Genomic DNA, 22,085 nt, shown 5'->3' with positions numbered 1-22,085 from the left:
GACAGAGACAGAGACAGAGACAGAGAGAGAGACAGAGACAGAGACAGAGACAGAGACGAGAGTGTGCCATCACAGCAGCGATATGTGACCTGTTGCCACAAGAAAAGGGCAACCAGTGAAGAACAAACCCCATTGTAAATACAACCCGTATGTATATTTATTTTGCCTTTTGTACTTTCACTATTTGCACATCGTTACAAAACGTTATATAGACATAATATGACATTTGAAATGTCTTTGTTCTTTTGGAACTTCTGTAGTGTTTACTGTTCATTTGTATTGTTTATTTCACTTTTGTTTATCATCTATTTCACTTGCTTTAGCAATGATAACATATGTTTTCTATGCCAATAAAGCCATTGAYTTGAATTGAGAGAGAGAGACAGAGAGAGCGGGAGGGTAGACAGCCATTGTCAGTCTGACTTATCCTCTGTGTGCCACTCATGAAACATTCAGCTGTAGCTCACATTTCCTCCCCTCCACCTCACTTTATTCTGCACAGCACATTGTTTTCCCAGGACTGGGAGAAGCCTGCTAAATCTTTCATAGGAGGCACTCAATCTGAGACACACTCTTTAAATATAAGGATGTGTTAACATGGGAGCCAGCAAGGCTGACCTTGTTAGCCCAAACATTCTGCAGTCACAAAAACAATCCCAAAGATAATGGAATGCAGGCAATGGGAAAGAAGTGACAGCCAGCTATATGTATGAGAATGAGCATTGAGCAGGAGCTAGGAGCTAGAAGCAGAGCTGCCATGTCTACCGGCACCATCTTTCGAGAAGGAAAGAGATGAGCAAGTTAGGAAGCTGCAATGGAGCTATACTGTAGTATTACCTCTAAAGGGAGGCGAAAGGTTCATATTTAACAGTTAGATCTTTGAATGTTTTATCAGATAGAACATACAAGTATGTTTTAGTGTATCTATTGAAACATAATAAATCACAATCTTGCCCATACAGCGTTTGATGATGGGATGAGCACGGCTGACACAGTGAAAGGAGAGAAAGTGGTCAGATAGTAGCTTTTGCACAATTATGTCATGACCCAAATAGGTTCCATTCTATAGCAGCAGCACTCAGGTTCTAGTGTTAGTCCTCTGAGACCATGCAGAGCAGCATATTACTTTTACATAAACTAACTCACCATGTTGTTTTTTACACAACACTGGGTTGTCTACCGTCCCTCTTAAGCAATCTCTCTACCTAAATGGTCAGACCACTCTACGTTCCGACATCTCCCTCTTAAAAATGTATCCGTCTGTTCCTTTCTTGCAGAACCGAGTCAGTTGCAGAGAAGATGCTGACTAATTGGTTTGCCTTCCTACTTCACAAATTCCTTAAGGTAATATCAATGACTTGGAACCTCATCACTGCAGATGTCACCATGATATATCACTACAATCCTCGAATGATTGTTATTGATTATACACCAGATGGATTTCTATGTGCGTTGGGATTACACGTGTGTGATATGGACGTGTTTTATGAACAATGTACATCTCCTCTCCTTTCCTCTCTCAATCCTCTCCTCTCTCACACTTCCTTTCCTTCCTGGACAAAGGAGTGTGCAGGTGAGCCTCTCTTCATGCTCTACTGTGCCATCAAGCAGCAGATGGAGAAGGGACCTATCGACTGCATCACCGGGGAGGCGCGCTACTCCCTCAGTGAAGACAAACTCATCCGCCAGCAGATTGACTACAAGACCCTGGTGAGTCACCATACCATACGACAATATGTCTTAGATGTCAGATTCTATTAAAACCACTTGGAGTATTTCCTTAATTATAGTTACCACCATAAAAGTGAGAGGCTTGCTTACACCACAGTTGGTAGGTGACATGCTGTGCACGCCTCTGTAAATATTAACTCATGGTGCCCTTATGTTAAAGCTCTGAATAGGAGAGAATTCATTGGCTACTGTAGATAATACAACAGTAAAGAGCCAAAAGGATGATACAAATAATGTTTCACATGCTGTTCAGTGACACAATCAGCTAAGAGTTAAAACTGATGATGTAATCAAGGCTTGGCCACTGGGAGAACTTGTCCGTAGCTAAAGCAGAAGTTGGATGCAGCAGCAGTGTGGCTCATCCCCCAGGCATTAGCCTGAGGGCAGCCCAGTTACAAGATTACATGTCTCTGGTCACCCTGTGGGAGCGGTTGTGTCTCATTATCCATTTAATGCCCCACTAGAGCTGGCAACCCGACATCCAGCTGAAAGTGTGAAATTACATTTCTGGCCAAAGCTGTGAGAGAGATGGCACACAAGGAGAGGAGAGCCTTTTCCATGCAGCCAGGAGGCCAATTTAAACAGAGGYACAGTGAATACTAATAACAGCACTCTCTCTTTCTGGTCCCTCCTCAGACTCTGAGCTGTGTGAACCCAGACAACGAGAACAGCCCTGAGTTCCCCGTCAAGGTGCTCAACTGTGACACCATCACCCAGGTGAAGGAGAAGATTCTGGATGCTGTCTGTAGGAACATGCACTTCTCCCAGAGGCCTCGGGCTGCGGACATGGACCTGGGTGAGACAGACTGGCTCCAGTCAGAATGAATGGAGGACATACAATAACTAATACAGTGGTTATTCACTGTCTGCTTGTGTCTGACGTATTGAACCTTGAAAAGGGACTCATAGATGCACACCTGGGTTTTTCCCCCCACCAGAATGGCGCCAGGGGAGGACGGCACGTGTCGTCCTGCAGGATGAAGACATCACCACAAAGATTGAAGGAGACTGGAAGAGACTAAACACCCTCATGCATTATCAGGTCAAACCACTCAATCCCCAATCCCCATCACACAGTTCACTAACATGAATGTACATTCTGTTGTCCACAATGCTGCCTCTGGCCATAGTAAACCAAACTGATCCACCACTCTCATCTCCTGTATGAGTCAGCTGCCTCCTGCTATGGGTAGATCATGGGGGGTGTTCATGTTAAACAGCTTTAAATAGAGCACTAGTGTAAACACATTAAAGTCCATCTCACTCTGCACTCACAAATTTTCTGACTATGGGGTGTAAAACATGTTTGCATTAAGCCAAGAGACAAAGACATCCAACTTTAGCTGCCACACCAGGAGGGGGGTTTGAAAGAGATTAATGTGTTGATAAAATCTATAAAGGAAATTAACAATTTCCCTCGATTACTTTTAGTCTCTCTGGGGGGAAATGCTCCCCTCTGCTACGTACCTGGTTCTGTGACAGCCCGGTCTGTGGCTCCTCTAGAGCAGCAGCAGTGAATTCCACTCATGCTGGGAGACTGCTTTACTGCAAAAGGCATGCACACCTCTCTGACCTTCTTCTCCACTACCAATCCACCACAGGAGCTTGCTGAGGGGAGGGTGGCTCATAATGATGGCTGGAATGAAGTGAATGGAATGGGTGCCAGCCATTATTATGAGCAGCCTCTTGTGCTGGGTTGGTAAGGGAGAAGAAGGGTCAMAGAGGATTTGAATTACCATTCCAATTATTCCGTTCCATCCATTATTATGAGCCCATCCTCCCCAATTAAGGTGCCACCAACCTCCTGTGCAACCCACACACTCACTCCGTTCTACCACAGCAGGCCAGCTTGTGACTCGTGTCCAGGTCCAAGCTTCAACACTTCAGTGACAGCATCTTCTCCAGGGTTGCGCAGAGGGTCTGGAACTCCCTCCCTCCAGCCATATGTGACTCTGAGTTCATCACTATCTTTCAGTCCCGCCTAAAAACCCACCTCTTCACCATTGCCTACCCCCTAAGTTCAAGTTCATTATACTGTATATCACAAATTGTAAATTGAATAACTTCTATAGGTCTTCATCGGGCCAAATTTCTCATATCAATGTCATGTTCTGACCCAATAATGTGGATTTGGGAGTGGGTCAAACTGACATGAACCCTTGTGTCTTCCGTATGAACCCTGCAGGTGTCAGACCACTGTGTGGTGGCCCTGGTGCCCAAGCAGATGTCCTCGTACAACCTGCCCTCCTCAGCCAGCTTCCCACGCAGCATCAGTAGATACGGTCAGTCAATCAGGCCTGCCCTGGAGCCACTCTCAGCACCAAACCATTCACTTACCTATTCATTATTCTACCGGACCGACTGAGATAATATATCGTGACCGTCTGTCTGGGACCCTCTCTCTCTCTGCAGATGTACCGTTCCGCTCCACCCCCACCAGTCCTGACAGCCCTCACTCCCGCGTGCCCATGCTCACCCCGGACATGGAGAGCGGGGTGAAGGTGTGGCACCTGGTCAAGAACCACGACCATGGGGACCAGAAGGAGGGTGAGCGCGGCTCCAAGATGGTGTCCGAGATATACCTGACCAGGCTACTGGCTACTAAGGTATTCCCTTACTCTCCCCCCAGAGCATCTTAGCAATTACAGATTCAGTAATTTTGTTCCAACACTATGGTGTGTTTTTAACATTGCTGTGTTTTTTTCTTTAGGGTACACTGCAGAAGTTTGTGGATGACCTGTTTGAGACGTTGTTCAGCACTGTGTGCCGGGGCAGTGCTCTTCCGCTCGCCATCAAGTACATGTTTGACTTCTTGGACGAGCAGGCTGACAAGCACGGCATCCATGACATGGATGTTCGCCACACATGGAAAAGCAACTGGTGAGGGAGTGCAGATTTAATGTGCTACTTGAAAGCAATAATGATTTTATGCTGATCGTCTCAATATATAGACGGTCTATAAACTGTTCTTTCTCATCCTCCCTCTGTCCCAGCCTGCCTCTGCGCTTCTGGGTGAACGTGATCAAGAACCCGCAGTTTGTGTTTGACATCCATAAAAGCAGCATCACAGACGCCTGTCTGTCTGTGGTGGCCCAGACCTTCATGGACTCCTGCTCTACCTCAGAGCATCGCCTGGGCAAGGACTCCCCCTCCACCAAGCTACTCTACGCCAAGGACATCCCCAACTACAAGAGCTGGGTGGAGAGGTGAGATGAGTGTGTGTTTTACTTACATCACTCAACTGTAATATTATTAATGGGTTCGTAGTTATTCTTTTACACTGAAATCACAGAGGAAGACTGACTTCAGTGTCCAGACTACCTTTATAGCTTACAATCACAGGTGGTGGACCACCTCAGTGCCATCGGCAGAAAATCGGAGACATCTGCTTTTCAGGGGAAAGGAAGAGACCTGTGACACGACTTCCGCTTTTGGGCATGCGCTTTTTGTTAACAGTCCCCAGTGAAACATATACCCACTGGGCACACACTAGTTGAATCAACGTTGTTTCCACATCATTTCAATTAAATGATGTTGAACCAACGTGGAATAGATGTTGAATTGACGTCTGCGCCCAGTGGGTAGCAGCTAGCTACGACATGTTTGCCAGTTTGCACTCTGAAGTTGTTTCTACCCGGCAACACTCCATCTTAACTTGTCCTCCACATTTACTGGATTGGTTGAACAGTGCAGAAGAGAACTTCTCAACAGTTTTTTTATTTCGTCATGTCCAGAATGTGGGGTGTGTAGTTTCAGGCGTTTCTTTTATGCCTGCTATGTTTAGGTTACATGTTGGCTGACAGAACAGCGTGTGTGTGTTTGTCTCCCTCTAGGTACTACGCGGACATAAACCGCCTACCTGCCATCAGTGACCAGGACATGAATGCCTACCTGGCCGAGCAGGCCCGTCTTCACTCCAATGAGTTCAATGTGCTGTGTGCCCTGCACGAGATGTATGCCTACGTCAGCAAGTACAGCCAAGAGGTGAGGCCCTATACCTCAATGTCTTTACAAAATACAGTAGGGGGCTAGGGTGGCATCCAAAACAGGGGCATCTAGATTCAACGTAAGTTAAAGTACCCCTTAGCCTGCCTATTTGTAGTAACAGGAGGGTATTTGCAGCACAAAGTACAGTAACCTTGTGTTTCCTTGCCTGTGTTGCTGATTTCGTGTCTGTCTTGTATGTGTGTGTGTCAGATCATTGAGGCCCTTGAGCAGGATGATCAGGCCCAGAAGCAGAGGCTGGCCTATAAAGTGGAGCAGATCATCGCAGCCATGTCTGTGGAGAGCTGAGGCAGACGTGTGTACTCAGAGACATACAGACAGACAAGGCCCAGGACACAGGTCACATGCTACCAGCAGAGCAAGCAGCCCCACAAGCAGTAGGTGAAGGAAACTGAACAACAGAATAACTCAGCCTGAGTGCTCAACAAGGGAAGAGCACAGATATACAAGCAAATTCACCAAGCACTGCTGTCCTCTCTCTGTCGGCTGCAGTGGGGCCACATGTGGAGGTGTAAGGGATGAGCAGGCAACGAGAGACTACTAAACAGTACCACAGAAACTAAATACATGCATATCATAGCCTTGGCCTTGGACTGACATTTCCTTTTCAGTGGACAAGTCTAATGTTGCATCATAAAGCCTTCAGGAAGCCTTATGAAGGCTCCTTGAAGGTTTCAGTTAATGAACTCTGCGATTAGGTGARATTAAAATGTAATCTCCAGATCATCCAAGGTAGCAAAATATTTTTGTTTGGTTACCGCCCTGCCAGACACTCAATTTACCAGACACACTCTATCATAAAAACCCACACAAAGCTCTTATTACAGGGTGGGGGGTCAATTCTATTATGGCGTACTTTGGGCTGGATTCAATCAAATCTGCCTTAGTAATGTTTACACAGTAACTCTGCCTACTGCCTGTGCAAACATGTGCCTAAATCTGGGAACTGGATGCATTGTGAGGGGAGGTAATCTGGTGCCCAAAACCTTCTATGAGTCTATTTTAATTTATTTATGCTGTTGTGTACATACTGCAGTCCAGATTTAATTGAATTAAGCCATCAGAATTCAGTACATTTGTAAAGAAAACAAATCTGAATAGAAAACCATTCCAAAATATACCCCTTATTTAAAATGATCACTTGCTCTTAGTCCTAAAAGTTTCTCATGTTTCATACTATGTAAAATGCCCTGTAGCCAAAGTAGAAATTATATTTAGAAAAGTTTAACAAGGTGGTCTTAAGTTATTAAGGCACTCTGGGGATGACAGAAATGAGGGAAGTGGGTTTCTAGACCATTTATTTAACCAACTGTATATTAGCAGTGACCCAAAGTAGCCAATGYAGCTTTGGGAATCATTCCTTAGAGTTGGAAGATTAATGACACTTCCTGTGGGTCAGATCAGTTTCCTCCTGGTTTATGAGACCCCTCAGCCATCAGTCAATGTTTACATTGAACATGATACTTGAATTTCAGTAGATCATTGTGTTATACTTTCAGAGAATCCTCAGGTTTCTATATAGCATACTTTCAAAGGTGGAAACTCAATCTTTTAACCTTTATTTAACTAGGCAAGTCAGTTAAGAACAAATTCTTATGTTCAATGACAGTGGGTTAACTGCCTTGTTCAGTGGCAGAACAACAGACTTGTACCTTGTCAGCTCGGGGATTTGAACTTGCAACCTTTCGGTTACTAGCCCAATGCGCTAACCACTAGGCTATCCTGCCACCCCAAGATTTCTGTTGTATCAAGTAGACTGTACCTTTCTTATAAATATGTCCCATTAACGTTTTTAAAATATGAGGTCAAGATGAGAGAATAGCCTTTTAAATTGTTTGAATTTAACATATTCAAATGACAAATTATTTTTGCTGCTGCATTCACTGAGTGTCATCTTAAAGATTATCATTATAAAACTAGACTCTCCATAGGATTGCTTTAATTCAGGGTTTCTGTTTGATATGTTTATCTGCACTGAAATCATTCATTACCCTCTTGATGATTTCTCCATTATTCTACAGTAATTTTGACCAGTTACTTGTCCTGGGCCCGGTTTCCCAAAAGCATAGTTCATCGTTAGACCCTTCTTCGTAGGAACATTATTACATCTCCAAGCTGTTTCCCAAAACCATCGTTATTGACGTAGCACTTGGAAACAATCGTAATCTAATGCCTGTGTCAGACAATTCGTAGAACAGCTAAGTGCGTCCTTAGACGCTTTTTGCCTCCCGCGTCCCATTATACACAGAGGATATCCACTAACATTAGAATCACATGGTTTATCCGTTTCTGTGCCCGCCGATAACTTCAGAACAAAGCTGACTACAAATCCAAAGTTACCAATGTCTTTGCAATTGATACAAACATGCAARGTATAAAAATATGCTTCAAATGAAAACTGAGATGAGTACATTAAAATATAAACAGTAGGCTATAGGCCGGTTTCATTCATATAGAAGTACATTTAATGTTAAAAAAATATTATTTAACCTTTATTTAACCAGGTAGGCCAGTTGAGAACAAGTTGTCATTTACAACTGCGACCTGGCCAAGATAAGCAAAGCAGTGCGAGACAAACAACAACACAGAGTTATACATGGAATAAACAAACGTACAGTCAATAACACAATAGAAAAATATATATACAGTGTGTGCAAATGAGGTAAGATTAGGGAGGTAAGGCAATAAATAGGCCGTAGTGGCAAAGTAATTACAATTTAGCAATTAAACACTGGAGTGATAGATGTGCAGAAGATGAATGTGCAAGTATAGATACTGGGGTGCAAAGGAGCAAAAAATAAATACATTTAAAAAATAACAATATGGGGATGAGGTAGTTGGATGTGCTATTTACAGATGGGCTATGTACAGGTGCAGTGATCTGTGAGCTGCTCTGACAGCTGATGCTTAAAGTTAGTGAGGGAGATATGAGTTTCCAGCTTCAGTGATTTTTGCAATGTTCAATCAATTGAGTTCTATTTTGCTAGTTGTAGGCTACTGTCTGTATTTGTCTCTATATATTTAATGATGTGTAGCATAACGTACACATTGATATGCCAAATCAGTGATTTAGTGCATTTTCATAAATGTAATTTGGTAAGCGTTATAATAATATTTGCAGCCATAGGTGGTAATATCTCTAGAAACTGATCAGTCATCAGTATTGTTAAATAATTATAATGTTAAGGAAAGATTTGCATGGAGAAAGCTGATCTGAGAGCCTATCAGTATGGGAAACGCATGTTATATCTTTGGCAGTTGTAGGAAAGATGCCTTATTAAAACACTCTTAAGCCTAAATTCCATCGCTATCGGGAAACCGGGCCCTGGTCATTTTGGTCAACATTGGAGGGCACTCCACAAATAGATATTCGTAAAAGAGTTTAAAAAAAGTAACAATTAAATCAAAATAAGAAAACCCATGTCCTGTTTAAGTGTTAAATGTTTCATGTGTGACGTTTTTATGATGATAATTTATAAATGTGTGGTGCAATAAACTGTAATACATTTTACCATTGAACCTTTTTTAAATGATAAATTATTGTATAAATATTGTACATACAAAACATTACTATTTTGKAAGCAAACGATTCACTTTGTACTGTTGCTATACATTAAAATGTCAACTGATGGAAATACATTTGTCTGGATTCTTTTACAGCAACAATGTGTTTTTAATTAGCATAAATTAGTCATTGCCAGCATGTGTAGGCCTTGATTATATGTTACACTTGTAGCTTATGGATATGCATATTATTCTTTAAAATATTTCAGACCAATAGAATAGACGCCTTGACGCTGACTTGGCCCTTCTGCCTCACAATGAAGATAACATGCAGTGGATTTTCTACTGAAGCATCTTGTGTTTCATAATTCATGGCAACTCCACTTCATGTTCCCATTCTTACATTGGAGCCAATGTCTGATGCGATTATTGGGTAGGTGATTTGTCTGCCGGCGTAAGCAGCACTAGAACCAAACCAGCCCTGTAGCCTACTCTACTCATCATGCTTTGGCTGCATTAGCATGCAAATTGAATAGTGTTGTAAATTGGTATCGGTTTTGCCTGGAGTGGTTCTCTGAACAGGGCTCCCACAGTCTGATGTCAGAGGTCGACACTGATCTTTGGGATATTGTTCAACTGTTGTCCATTAATCTGGGTAATTGCTAACATTGATTTGGCTATCTCCATTATTGATGCCTTTAGAGCTCAGAAACCAGAGCTTGGAAAAGTAAATAACTTCAGGCCTGTCTTATTTTCTCGAAAAATTGTCCTGAGTATTTTATTGAGCTAAGATAAATCATTTGAGCAATTGAAAGAGGGATTGGATTCTCAGAATCTCTGAAAATCCATTTGTGGAAAATAGAATGAATTAAATACGAGCCACAAACGTGGCTATATTTGAACAAAGAAAATGTTTTGAATTAGAGATGGTACTTGACCACTTGTCCTACAGCCAGCACACAATTCTACAGTATGTAGGTACAGTAGAGGGGGCCTCAAGGGTACTTACCATAGGAGTAATTAATTATTCATACTAACCCTCTGGGGCTCTATGTAAAGGAGTGGGGGAGACGTACCTTGCCTTTAAGACCCTATACTGTACCTGTCATATCCAGGCAGAGGGGCCTTTTTCAGTACTGACAGCCTGACTTCTCTGCCTGTTAGAGAGCCTCCACCCTCCACCCAGCAGCTAGCATTCAGCTTACCTCCCCGAGAAACACTGGGGAGCATCATTCGAGCTCACACCTTCTCCACCCACAGACAGACAGACAGACGGCGACAGACAGACAATCAGCCTACAGGAAGTCCTATTATTTGGCATATGGCTAGAAACCAACTGGATTTATTCACACTACAGTAGAGCTACAAGAAACACACTGTGGCACTTTAATCACAACCCAAGAACCATACAATCTGAGAGTGCATTTCCCCTGCTTGATGGGAACATAAGTAAGCCTACTTGATTATATCTAGTCACAATATGGCTGCTTCAATAGTCCATATCTCATCTTTCCCCATAGCCCTTGCTGCATTATGTTTGAGCCAGGCAAAGCAAGACCTTGCTTTCACTGCAGATCTTCGAGAATACTTCAGTTCATAGCTATTAATGTGCAATGAATACTAAATGGGAAAGACCTTGGAGTCTCTTTGGACCCTGAGCAACAGAACAGTCAATGTAAAGTGTAGCCGTTCTCTACGCACACATAGAAATCATACTAGTATCTACTATTTATCACTCAATATCTCACCTCAATTTTTCTCACGCGCATAATACATTATGCAGGTGTACATTTACAAACACACATTCTGTCATAATGTAGTTAAAAATGATTGTTTATGAAAAAAAGCGCTAAGTACAGCCATCATAGTCAGTGTTGTTGGATAGATGGATAGTCTAGACTGCTAGACCTATAATGCTTGTTGCTCGTTAATCTCCAGTCTGGTGCCCAGACTACCTCTTCAAAATGTACAAACTGGTCATATCTCATGTTAAGAACAAGGTGATTACTTGTAAGTCTACCTAACCTTTTTTCAAACACTTATTCACAAGTCATATCTGCATAAGATTCATGCACCCTAGTCAATAATTCATTTTCATGCCACTAGACGGTAGGCAACAATCAGATGGCAACAATCATTTAGTTCTTAGGCTGGGAGGTGTAAACTGCATTACAGGAAACTTTCAACCATGCCTGAAAAGTGCTTTTTCAATGAAATGTCCATATATCAGAGTATTGATCCAACCTCAGTGAGAAAAAACCAAGGCTGGCCAAAACAACTCCCTCTTGAGTAGGGAAAATACTGCAGAGACCTGGATAGAGAGAAACTGTGCTCGTGGCCGGACTATTCTATTCAAAAGTCACCATTAAATGTTAGACTAATGACTTACTGCAAAAGCATTTGTGTCAGTCTATTTGTCTTCCATTGTTTTATTCTAGTTAGCTATAGGGCTATTATTGGCAACGATATAAGAGTTTTACGCTGTGGCATCTCATATTGAGTGATAATTACATATTCCCTTAACATCATACAGTATATGTGGAGGTACACAGTGCCATTTTGCTGTATCCAGTGGCGATTTTAGCATGTAAATCTTGGTGGGGCAAACTCAAACTGTTTTTCTTAGATGCATGCCAGCAAAGACCTACACAACACAACACTAAAAACAATAAATTAATTSCACTATAATGGCGATAAGAGGTGCCCACAAACTGTTAGGGCCTACATAAAGCACAATGGAGTGAATCCTTACTACCAATACACCTGGCTATCAGCGGAGCCTTGTTTGGCAGCGAAACAATTAATTCAGCCTCGTTTACTGCCTTTTTAAAAAACATAGCTGATATGGCCGACTTGCTTAAACAAATGTGGTTTCTACTAACAATTGAGATGTACAAACAATGGCATAAGGGAACGATGAGCGGACAAGAGTCTTTCCGTAATTTCGATGAAGACATTAATGAGCGAGCGACGACGGACGTAGTCAATATAACTATTTGTTCAGCACTTTTGAAATGTACAGTGACAGAATACAGAACATGGGCTGCTATTACAGAATTTTCCCTGTACACCAAGTCAGAACCGTAGGATAAATAAAGGGGGGATATAAGCAGACAATGAAACCTCTTACAATATTAGATGACGTTTCTCAAAAACAGGTTATAGGCTACATGTGCAGCACCACCGAGTCAGAACAGTAACGTTAGGCGAAATTAAGGTGAAAATAGACCAAATGATTAGGGTGACGCACACTGGCTATTAACAGCTTACTATACAATATAAACTTAGTATTACTTTCTTAGCTACAGTATACATATCTCCCTTGCATATTACATAATGTAGGCAGCAGTATACAATACATTTTTGGACTCACATTGGCTTGTGATGTGCTCACTTAAACAGGAAGGTGGAGCGGCGGTTTTGTTATCAAACTTTGTCATCAAAGTCTGGCATTCTCTGGATTCATGGTGGGAACTCGGAAAAAAACACACACAGCCACTCCATTGAATAGCAGGCTACTGGTTGCTTTGCACTGCTTGCAGTTGGCCACTGATTCCTTCCACACGACTCATTGTTGAATTTGCGATTTCCAACTTGTTGTGGAATCTTTATGTCCAATAACCGATGAGCACCGATATGTTTTATCTATAATTTATCTTCATTATTTATCTTCATATGACAAGGATTAAAAAGGATTTGCCAGTAGATTGTCAACTTGATTCATGATGATGACTGCTAGCTAAGACTTTGAAAGTAAGATATTGACATGATCTGTCCAATCAAAGCTACTGTACATATGACGTGATTTGACGTAATTTTATCTGTGGCCAATGACCTTGAGCCTTCTTGGAAGGGCACTTGTAATATAACTCTATGGCAGGACCCAAAGGGCTGACATTTTGGATATCTACCCTTACTAAGGACATAAACTTTGTGATGAAGTAGTGTCCCCATGAGTGACAGAACACTGAGCCAATCACGGCGCAATGCTCCTATTGTTTGCTGGCTCGCCCCACTACCACAGAAAGCACTGAGCTAGGCTGAACACCTGCATTTTGGAGCTGCCTTACTCAAGAAAACAAAAAAGAGACCATGTGTGTATGAGGCTTTATTAACTCAATGATATAAAGTGGGGCAAAAAAGTATTTAGTCAGCCACCAATTGTGCAAGTTCTCCCACTTAAAAAGATGAGAGAGGCCTGTAATTTTCATCATAGGTACACTTCAACTATGACAGACAAAATGAGAAAAAAAATCCAGAAAATCACATTGTAGGATTTTTAATGAATTTATTTGCAAATTATGGTGAAAAAAAAAYAAAAAGAGCTTCTGGATATCAGAACTGGGATTACTCACTTCAAATTGGACGAGGAGTTCTTCTTCAATGAGTCCGATGCGAGGGATATACTACYYACACCKYACCAGGCCCAGATCCCCGTGATTCGCTGGAAAAGGAAATGTACGTTTTGTGGAAAGAGATCAGATGACATGTGAGGATCAGGCGACGAGTAGCTAATCTGCCCTTGCCTTCCGTTCTGCTAGCTAACGTTCAATTGTTGGAAAATAAATGGGACAAACAGAGAGCAAGCATATCCTACCAACGGGATATTAAAAACTGTCATATCTTATGTTTCACAGAGTCAYGGCTGAACGACGACATTAAGAACATACAGCTGGCAGGTTATACACTTTATCGGCAGGACAGAACAGCAGGTAAGCAGGTATGGTAAGACACGGGGCGGGGGCGTATGCATATTTGTAAACAATAGCTGGTGCATGATATCTAAGGAAGTCTCAAGGTTTTGCTCGCCCAAGGTAGAGTGTCTCCTGATAAGCTGTAGACCACACTATCTACCTAGAGAGTTTTCATCTGTATTTTTCATAGCTGTCTACATACCACCACAGACCGAGGCTGGCACTAAAACCGCACTCAATGAGCTGTATTCTGCCATRAGCAAACAGGAAACCGCTCATCCAGAGGTGGTACTCCTAGTGGTCAGGGACTTTATTGCAGGGAAACTTAAATCAGTTTTATCTAATTTCTATCAGCATGTTAAATGTGCAACCAGAGGGGAAAAAAATTCTAGACCACCTTTAATCCACACACAGAGACGCGTACAAAGCTCTCCCTTGCCCTCCATTTGGCAAATCTGACCATAACTCTGTCCTCCTGATTCCTGTTTACAAGAAAAAATTCAAGCAGGTAGCACCAGTGACTCAGTCTATAAAAAAGTGGTCAGATGAAGCAGATGCTAAACTACAGGACTATTTTGCAAGCACAGCCTGGAAATGTTCTGGGATTCTTCAGATGGCATTGAGGAGTACACAACATCAGTCACTGGCTTTATCAATAAGTGCATTGAGGACGTCGTCCCCGCAGTGACTGTACGTACATACCCCAACCAGAAGCCATGAATTACAGGCAACATTCGCATTGACCTAAAGGGTAGAGCTGCCGCTTTCAAGGAGTGGGACTCTAATCCGTAAACTTCCCACTATGCCCTCCGACGAACCATCAAACAGGCAAAGCATCAATACAGGACTAAGATCGAATCGTACTACACCAGCTCCGACACTCGTCTGATGTGGCAGGGCTTGCAAACTATTACAGACTACAAAGGGAAGCACATCCGAGAGCTGCCCAGTGACACGAACCTACCAGACAAGCTAAATAACTTCTATGCTCGCTTCAAGGCAAGTAACACTGAAACATGCATGAGAGCATCAGCTGTTCCGGTTGACTGTGTGATCATGCTCTCCGCAGCCGATGTGAGTAAGACCTTTAAACAGGTCAACATTCACAAGGCCGCTGGGCCAGACGGATTACCAGGATGTGTACTCCAATCATGTGCTGACCTACTGGCAAGTGTCTTCACTGACATTTTCAACCTCTCCCTGTCGGAGTCTGTAATACCATGTTTCAAGCAATACATGTTTCAAGCAGACCACCATAGTCCCTGTGCCCAAGAACACTAAGGTAACCTGCCTAAATGACTACCGACTCATAACACTCACGTCTGTAGTCATGAAATGCTTTGAAAGGCTGGTCATGGCTCACATTAACACCATTATCCCAGAAACCCTAGACCCACTCCAATTTGCATACCACACCAACAGATCCACAGATGATGCAATATCTGTTGCACTCCATACTGCCCTTTCCCACCTGGACAAAAGGAACACCCATCTGAGAATTCTATTCATTGACTACAGCTCAGCGTTCAACACCATAGTGCCCTCAAAGCTCATCACTAAGCTAAGGACCCTGGGACTAAACACCTCCCTCTGCAACTGGATCCTGGACTTCCTGACAGGCCGCCCCCAGGTGGTAAGGGTAGGTAACAACACATCCGCCATGCTGATCCTCAACACGGGGGCCCCTCAGGGGTGCGTGATCAGTCCCCTCCTGTACTCCCTGTTCAATCATGACTGCATGGCCAGGCARGACTCCAACACCATCATTAAGTTTGCTGGTGACACAACAGTGGTAGGCCTGATCACCGACAACGATGAGAGCCTATAGGGAGGAGGTCAGAGACCTGACCGTGTGGTGCAAGGACAACAATCTCTCCCTCAACGTGATCAAGACAAAGGAGATGATTGTGGACTATAGGAAAAGGAGGACTGAGCACACCCCCATTCTCATCAACGGGGCTGTAGTGGAGCAGGTTGAGAGCTTCAAGTTCCTTGGTGTCCACATCAGCAACAAACTAACATGGTCCAAGCACACAAAGACAGTCGTGAAGAGGGCARAACAAAATCTTTTCCCCCTTAGGACACTGAAAAGATTTGGCAAGGGTTCTCAGATCCTCAAAAGGTTTTACAGCTGCACCATCGAGAGCATACTGACTGGTTGCATCACTGCCTGGTATGGCAACTGCTCGGCCTCCGACCGCAAAGCACTACAGAGGGTAGTGCGTATGGCCCAGTACATCACCGTCGCCAAGCTTCCTGCCATCCAGGACCTCTATACCAGGCGGTTTCAGAGGAAGGCTCTAAAATTGTCAAAGACTCCAGCCACCCTAGTCATAGACCGTTTTCTCTGCTACTGCACGGCAAGCGGTACCGGAGCGCCTAGTCTAGGTCCAAGAGGCTTCTAAACAGCTTCTACCCCCAAATCATAAGACTGCTGAACCTGTCTCTTATACACATCTAGATGTGTATAAGAGACAACCTCTATACCAGGCGGTTTCAGAGGAAGGCTCTAAAATTGTCAAAGACTCCAGCCACCCTAGTCATAGACCGTTTTCTCTGCTACTGCACGGCAAGCGGTACCGGAGCGCCTAGTCTAGGTCCAAGAGGCTTCTAAACAGCTTCTACCCCCAAGCCATAAGACTCCTGAACATCTAATCAAATGGCTACCCAGACTATTTGCATTGCCCCCCCCCACACACACACATGCTGCTGCTACTCTCTGTTATCTATGCCTAGCCACTTTAATAACGCTACCTACATGTACATAATTACCTAAATTACCTCAATTACCTCGACACCGGTGCCCCCCGCACATTGACACATTGACTCTGTACCGGTACCCCCTGTATATAGGCCCACTATTGTTATTTACTGCTGCTCTTTAATTATTTGTTATTCTTATCTCTTACTTTTCAGGGATTTTCTTAAAACGGCATTGTTGGTTAAGGGCTTGTAAATAAGCATTTCACTGTCAGGTTTACACCCGTTGTTTTCGGTGCATGTGACAAATACAATTTGATTTGAGTTCAATTGAATATTGACAAAAACTTTTTCACACATTGCATAATTGATTATGGAAAAGTCTGATGGCGCCATCACCTGGCCAAATGCATTATCACAGCCTCAGGGAATAAACAACTCGGAAAGGAATAGAAATACCCCCACAATGTGGCATGCTCCCTTTATTGTAACATTTCGATTAGGTGGTCTTCTTCAGGCTAGCAACCAAACATATGGGTGAATGCTGTGTGTGGGTAGTTCTTTCCTTTCGTGTGACTTTCCTCCACTCTACACCTAGACATTTGTTGGATGTGCAAACACTGTGCTATAAAATCATCAAGATTGGGAATGTGAACATGTCTGTGTGTTGACATGAGTTGCTCTGGATACATTTGTCTATTTGTGAGTATGTGTGTGTAAATGCATGCCAGTGTCTGTGTGACAAAAAAAGCGTCTGTCTCATCAGAGGGTTGCCTGAGGGTAGCTGCTGAGCTGCACAGGGTGCTGAGCTGCACAGGGTCATACAGCCATAAGATTAAAGGTCAAAAGCCTATGGTAGCACAGCCTCAGTCAGTTCTCTGACAATGCACAGTCCTCACCTCAACTCATTCCTCAACTCCCATTTGGTTTTCCTCTGTCTTCTCTCCCTCTCTCCTCTTTCTTTGTTCTATCCTACCCTCTCCTTCTGCTTCCTCCTCACCACACACCACGCAGATAGATTGGGGTTGAAAGCTAAATTGGGGTTYGCTTCTTGTTTACCTAACATTCAACAGCTCAGTCTGAACTGAAAGCCCTCCCACTCTAACAATCCCTCCCTCGCAACACTTGGGAGGGAGGGGTTGTTAGAGTGCAGCAGCAGAAATCACTTCAAGACTTGTTCCCTCCATTCCAGCCAATCACAGATGATTGTGGGATTTATGGTTCCTGCTCTCAAAGGTCAAAAAAATGTGTGTGTGTGTGTGTGTGTTTTGCCTCATACATTCAAATAAATCAACAAACACCCACTCAGTTTGTGTCATTTACAGAAGAGAGATGGATAGTGTATCTTTGGTCTCAACTAATTCATGAATCACTCAAGCCACTTGTCAGTAACAAACTGTGTGCCAATTTATTTTCTTCCCACAAAATGATGTCACATTAGTAAGGAGTCTCCATTTACAACTTCCTGTACAACTTCCTGTAGAAGAGCCTCAGGCTCTTCTAATTACAAATAATTATCTGATGAAAGTTCTCTCTCCCAGTTCAAAAAGAACAGCGCTGTGGAACACCAGAGGTACAACAACATGGATATTCAAACAGTTTCAACAACAATTCTGTCAGATTTTTGTTCACTTTTTTCCCCAGTCTGCCACAAAACAGCTTTAAATTAATCGTCTACAATGAGCAGTGTATGTGAAAAATAATTCAAAACATACTTGTGGTCTGAAATCKCTCATAATGTCTCTACTGAAATTGTCACCGATTTCTCATTAATTAAAAAGGGAACTTGTATTTCTAACATTGCAACAACAACAAAAATTGTCATCCATTGCATTCCAGTGCTAGCCTTATTAGTGACTGTAACAACCCACTTCAAGAAAATAATATGCTTTTGGAGCCAATCCCTGATGACATTTTCTGCCTCATTAAGACCTGAGTTGTGACATTACAGTCAGAACAAAGGAGCTTCGTCTTTACTCAGCTTTTCTATAGGAAGATAAAGCACAGATATAATAAAAAAGGTCTACATATTCATCATCACATTCTGATGTCCAACGCAGGACAAGGTTAGCATTCAACTCCACTTTATKTACCTTCAAAACTTGGGCGTGGGGGGAGAGAATTAGCATTATTATCCTACCTTGTTGGCAGAGGAGGTTGGTGGCACCTTAATTGGGGAGAACAGACTTGTGGTAATGGCTGGAGCGGAATCAGTGAAATGGTATCAAATACATCAAACACATGGTTTCACATGGTTTCCTTACACAATGTATGGGGATGGAATAAGAATATGTACATGTACATTTATGGATGCGCTATGGCCGTGCGGCATAGGCAAGATGCAATAGATGGTTTAAAATACAATATATTCATATGAGATGAGTAATGTAGGATATGTAAACATTATTAAAGCTGCATTATTTAAAGTGACTAGTGATACCTTTATTAAATCCATTTATTAAAGTGGCCAGTGATTTGAGTCTGTATGTTGGCAGCAGCCTCTCTAAGTTAGTGATGGCTGTTTAACAGTCTGATGGCCTTGAGATAGAAGCTGTTTTTCAGACTCTCGGTCCCAGCTTCGATGCACCTGTACTGACCTTGCCTTCTGGCATCTTTTTGGCCTTCCTGTGACATCGGGTGCTGTAGGTGTCCTGGAGGGCAGGTCGTTTGCCCCCGGTGATGCGTTGTGCAGACCACACTACCCTCTGGAGAGCCTTGTGGTTGAGGGCAGTGCAGTTGCTGTACCAGGCGGTGATACAGCCCAACAGGATGCTCTCGATTGTGCATCTGTAAAGGTTTGTGAGGGTTTTAGGTGACGAGCCAAATTTATTCAGCCTCCTGAGGTTGAAGAAGCGCTGCTGCGCCTTCTTCACCATTCTGTCTGTGTGCGTGGACCATTTCAGTTTGTCCGTGATGTATACGCTGAGGAACTTAAAACTTTCCTCCTTCTCCACTACTGTCCCATCAATGTGAATAGGGGGGGTGCTCCTTCTGCTATTTCCTGAAGTCCACGATCATCTCCTTTGTTTTGTTGATGTTGAGTGAGAGGTTATTTTCCTGACACCACACTCTGAGGGCCCTCACCTCCTCCCTGTTGGCTGTTTTGTCGTTGTTGGTAATCAAGCTTAATGATGAGTTTGGAGGGTATGGTGTTGAATGCTGAGCTGTAGTCAATGAACAGCATTCATACATAGGTATTCCTCTTGTCCAGACGGGATAGGGCAGTATGCAGATTGATGGCGATTGCATCGTCTGTGGACCTGTGGACCTATTGGGAGTGGGTCTAGGGTATCAGGTAAAATGGAGGTGATCCTTGATTAGTCTCTCAAAGCACTTCATGATGATAGAAGTGAGTGCTACGGGGCTATAGTCATTTAGTTCAGGTACCTTATATTTCTTGGGAACAGGAATAATGGTGGCCATCTTGAAGTATGTAGGGACAGCAGACTGGGATAGGGATTGATTGAACATGTCCTTAAACACACCAGCCAGCTGGTCTGCGCATGCTTTAAGGACGCAACTAGGGATGCCGTCTGGGCCGGCAGCTTTGCGAGGGTTAACACATTTAAACGTTTTAATCACGTCGGCCACGGAGCAGGAGAGCCCACAGTCTTTGATAGCGGGAAGTGTCGGTGGCACTGTATTGTCCTCAAAGCGAGCAAAGAAATTGTTTAATTAGTCTGGGAGCAGGACGTCGATGTCCGCAACGGGGCTAGTTTTCTTTTTGTAATCCATGATTGTCTGTAGACCCTGCCACATACGTCTCATGTTTGAGCCATTGAATTGCGACTCCACTTTGTCTCTATACTGACACTTAGCTTGTTTGATTGCCTTGCGGAGGGAATGACTACACTGTTTGTATTCGGTCATTTTTCCGGTCGGCTTGCCATGATTAAATMCGGTGGTTTGTGCTTTCAGTTTTGCGCGAATACTGACATCTATCCACGGTTTCTGGTTAGGGAAGGTTTTAATAGTCACTGTGGGTACAACATCTCCAATGCACTTCCTAATAAACTCACTTACTGAGTCAGCGTATACGTCAATGTCATTGTCTGAGGCTACCTGGAAAATATCCCAGTCCACGTGATCTAAGCAATCTTGAGGCGTGGAATCCGATTGGTCAGATAGCGTTGGATAGACATAAGCATGGGCACTTCCTGTTTTAGTTTCTGCCTATAAGACGGGAGCAACAAGATGGAGTCATGGTCAGATTTGCTGAAGGGAGGGCGGGGGAGGGCCTTGTGTGCATCGCGGAAGTTAGAGTAGCAGTGGCCCAGTGTTTTGCTCGAGCAGGTACTACAATCAATATGCTGGTAGAATTTAGGTGGCCTTGTTCTCAAATTAGCTTTGTTAAAATCACCAGCTACAATAAATGCAGCCTAATGATATATGGTTTCCAGTTTACATAGAGTCCAGGGAAACTCTTTCAGGGACGTCAAAGTATCTGCTTTGGGGGGGGGGGATATACACGGCTATGACTATAATCGAAGAGAATTCTCTTGGGAGATAATGCGGTCGGCCTTTGATTGTAAGGAATTGTAGGTCAGGTGAACAAAAGGACTTGAGTTCCTGTATGTTGTTATGATTACACCATGAGTCGTTAATAATGAGGCATACACACCCACCCTTCTTCTTACCAGAGAGATGTTTGTTTCTGTCGGCGCTACGCATGAAGAAACCTGGTGGCTGTACCGACTCTGATAACGTATCCCGAGTGAACCATGTTTCCGTGAAACAGAGAATGTTACAATCTCTGTCTCTCTGGAAGGCAACTCGTGCCCTAATTTCGTCCACCTTCTTGTTTAGAGACTGGACATTGGTGAGTAATATGCTCGGAAGCGGTGGATGGTGTGCTCGCCTTCTAAGTCTGACCAGGAGGCCACTCTGTCTGCCTCTCCTGCGGCGACAGCGTTGTTTTGGGTCGGCCTCTGGGATTAGATCCAATGGAGGTCCGAACAAAAGATCCGCTTCGGGAAAGTTGTATTCCTGGTTGTAATGTTGGTAAGTTGACGTCGCTCTTATATCCAATAGTTATTCCCGGCTGTATGTAATAACACTTAATATTTTCTGGGTTAACAATGTAAGAAATAATACATTAAAAAACGAATTACTGCATAGTTTCCTAAGGACTTGAAGCGAGGTGACCATCTCTGTCGGCGCCATCTTGCATCTGTAAAATGCAGCCACTGCTTGTTAGAGATGTGTATAAGTGTGTGTGTAGGAGGTGTATATGTTTGTGGGTGGGTGCATGCATGAGAAGTGGGCATGTGCCTGTATACATTGTGCCAAAGTATGTGTGTGTAAGAGGCATGTGTGTGAGAGTGTTTTAGACTTGGGTGTGTGCATGCATGCGTCTGTGAGATAGTTGGCACACAACTTGAGAGTTTGTGGTCTTTCAAGTAGAGGTTGAATTTAGAGGGCTCCTCGTGGAAAAGCAGAATGAAAAGATAT

General features: G+C 43.3%; 1 protein-coding gene across 1 annotated transcript in view; it reads left to right on the top strand.

Annotated features, from left to right (window-relative positions):
* Positions 1 to 9,375, top strand: part of LOC111969957 (plexin-A2-like) — a 58,311-nt gene extending 48,936 nt beyond the window's left edge. The window contains exons 23-32 of the mRNA XM_023996359.2: positions 1,278 to 1,344; positions 1,564 to 1,710; positions 2,368 to 2,527; positions 2,670 to 2,773; positions 3,917 to 4,013; positions 4,144 to 4,337; positions 4,442 to 4,611; positions 4,725 to 4,937; positions 5,565 to 5,715; positions 5,929 to 9,375. Coding sequence (XP_023852127.1) covers positions 1,278 to 1,344; positions 1,564 to 1,710; positions 2,368 to 2,527; positions 2,670 to 2,773; positions 3,917 to 4,013; positions 4,144 to 4,337; positions 4,442 to 4,611; positions 4,725 to 4,937; positions 5,565 to 5,715; positions 5,929 to 6,024 — 1,399 coding nt within the window. The 3' untranslated portion in view covers positions 6,025 to 9,375. The remainder of the gene's footprint in view (positions 1 to 1,277; positions 1,345 to 1,563; positions 1,711 to 2,367; positions 2,528 to 2,669; positions 2,774 to 3,916; positions 4,014 to 4,143; positions 4,338 to 4,441; positions 4,612 to 4,724; positions 4,938 to 5,564; positions 5,716 to 5,928) is intronic.
* Positions 9,376 to 22,085: the final 12,710 nt, after the last annotated feature.

Source organism: Salvelinus sp. IW2-2015, linkage group LG11, assembly GCF_002910315.2.
Source record: "Salvelinus sp. IW2-2015 linkage group LG11, ASM291031v2, whole genome shotgun sequence".
NCBI lineage: Eukaryota > Metazoa > Chordata > Actinopteri > Salmoniformes > Salmonidae > Salvelinus > Salvelinus sp. IW2-2015.
This window is presented reverse-complemented; position numbering and strand designations above follow the sequence as displayed.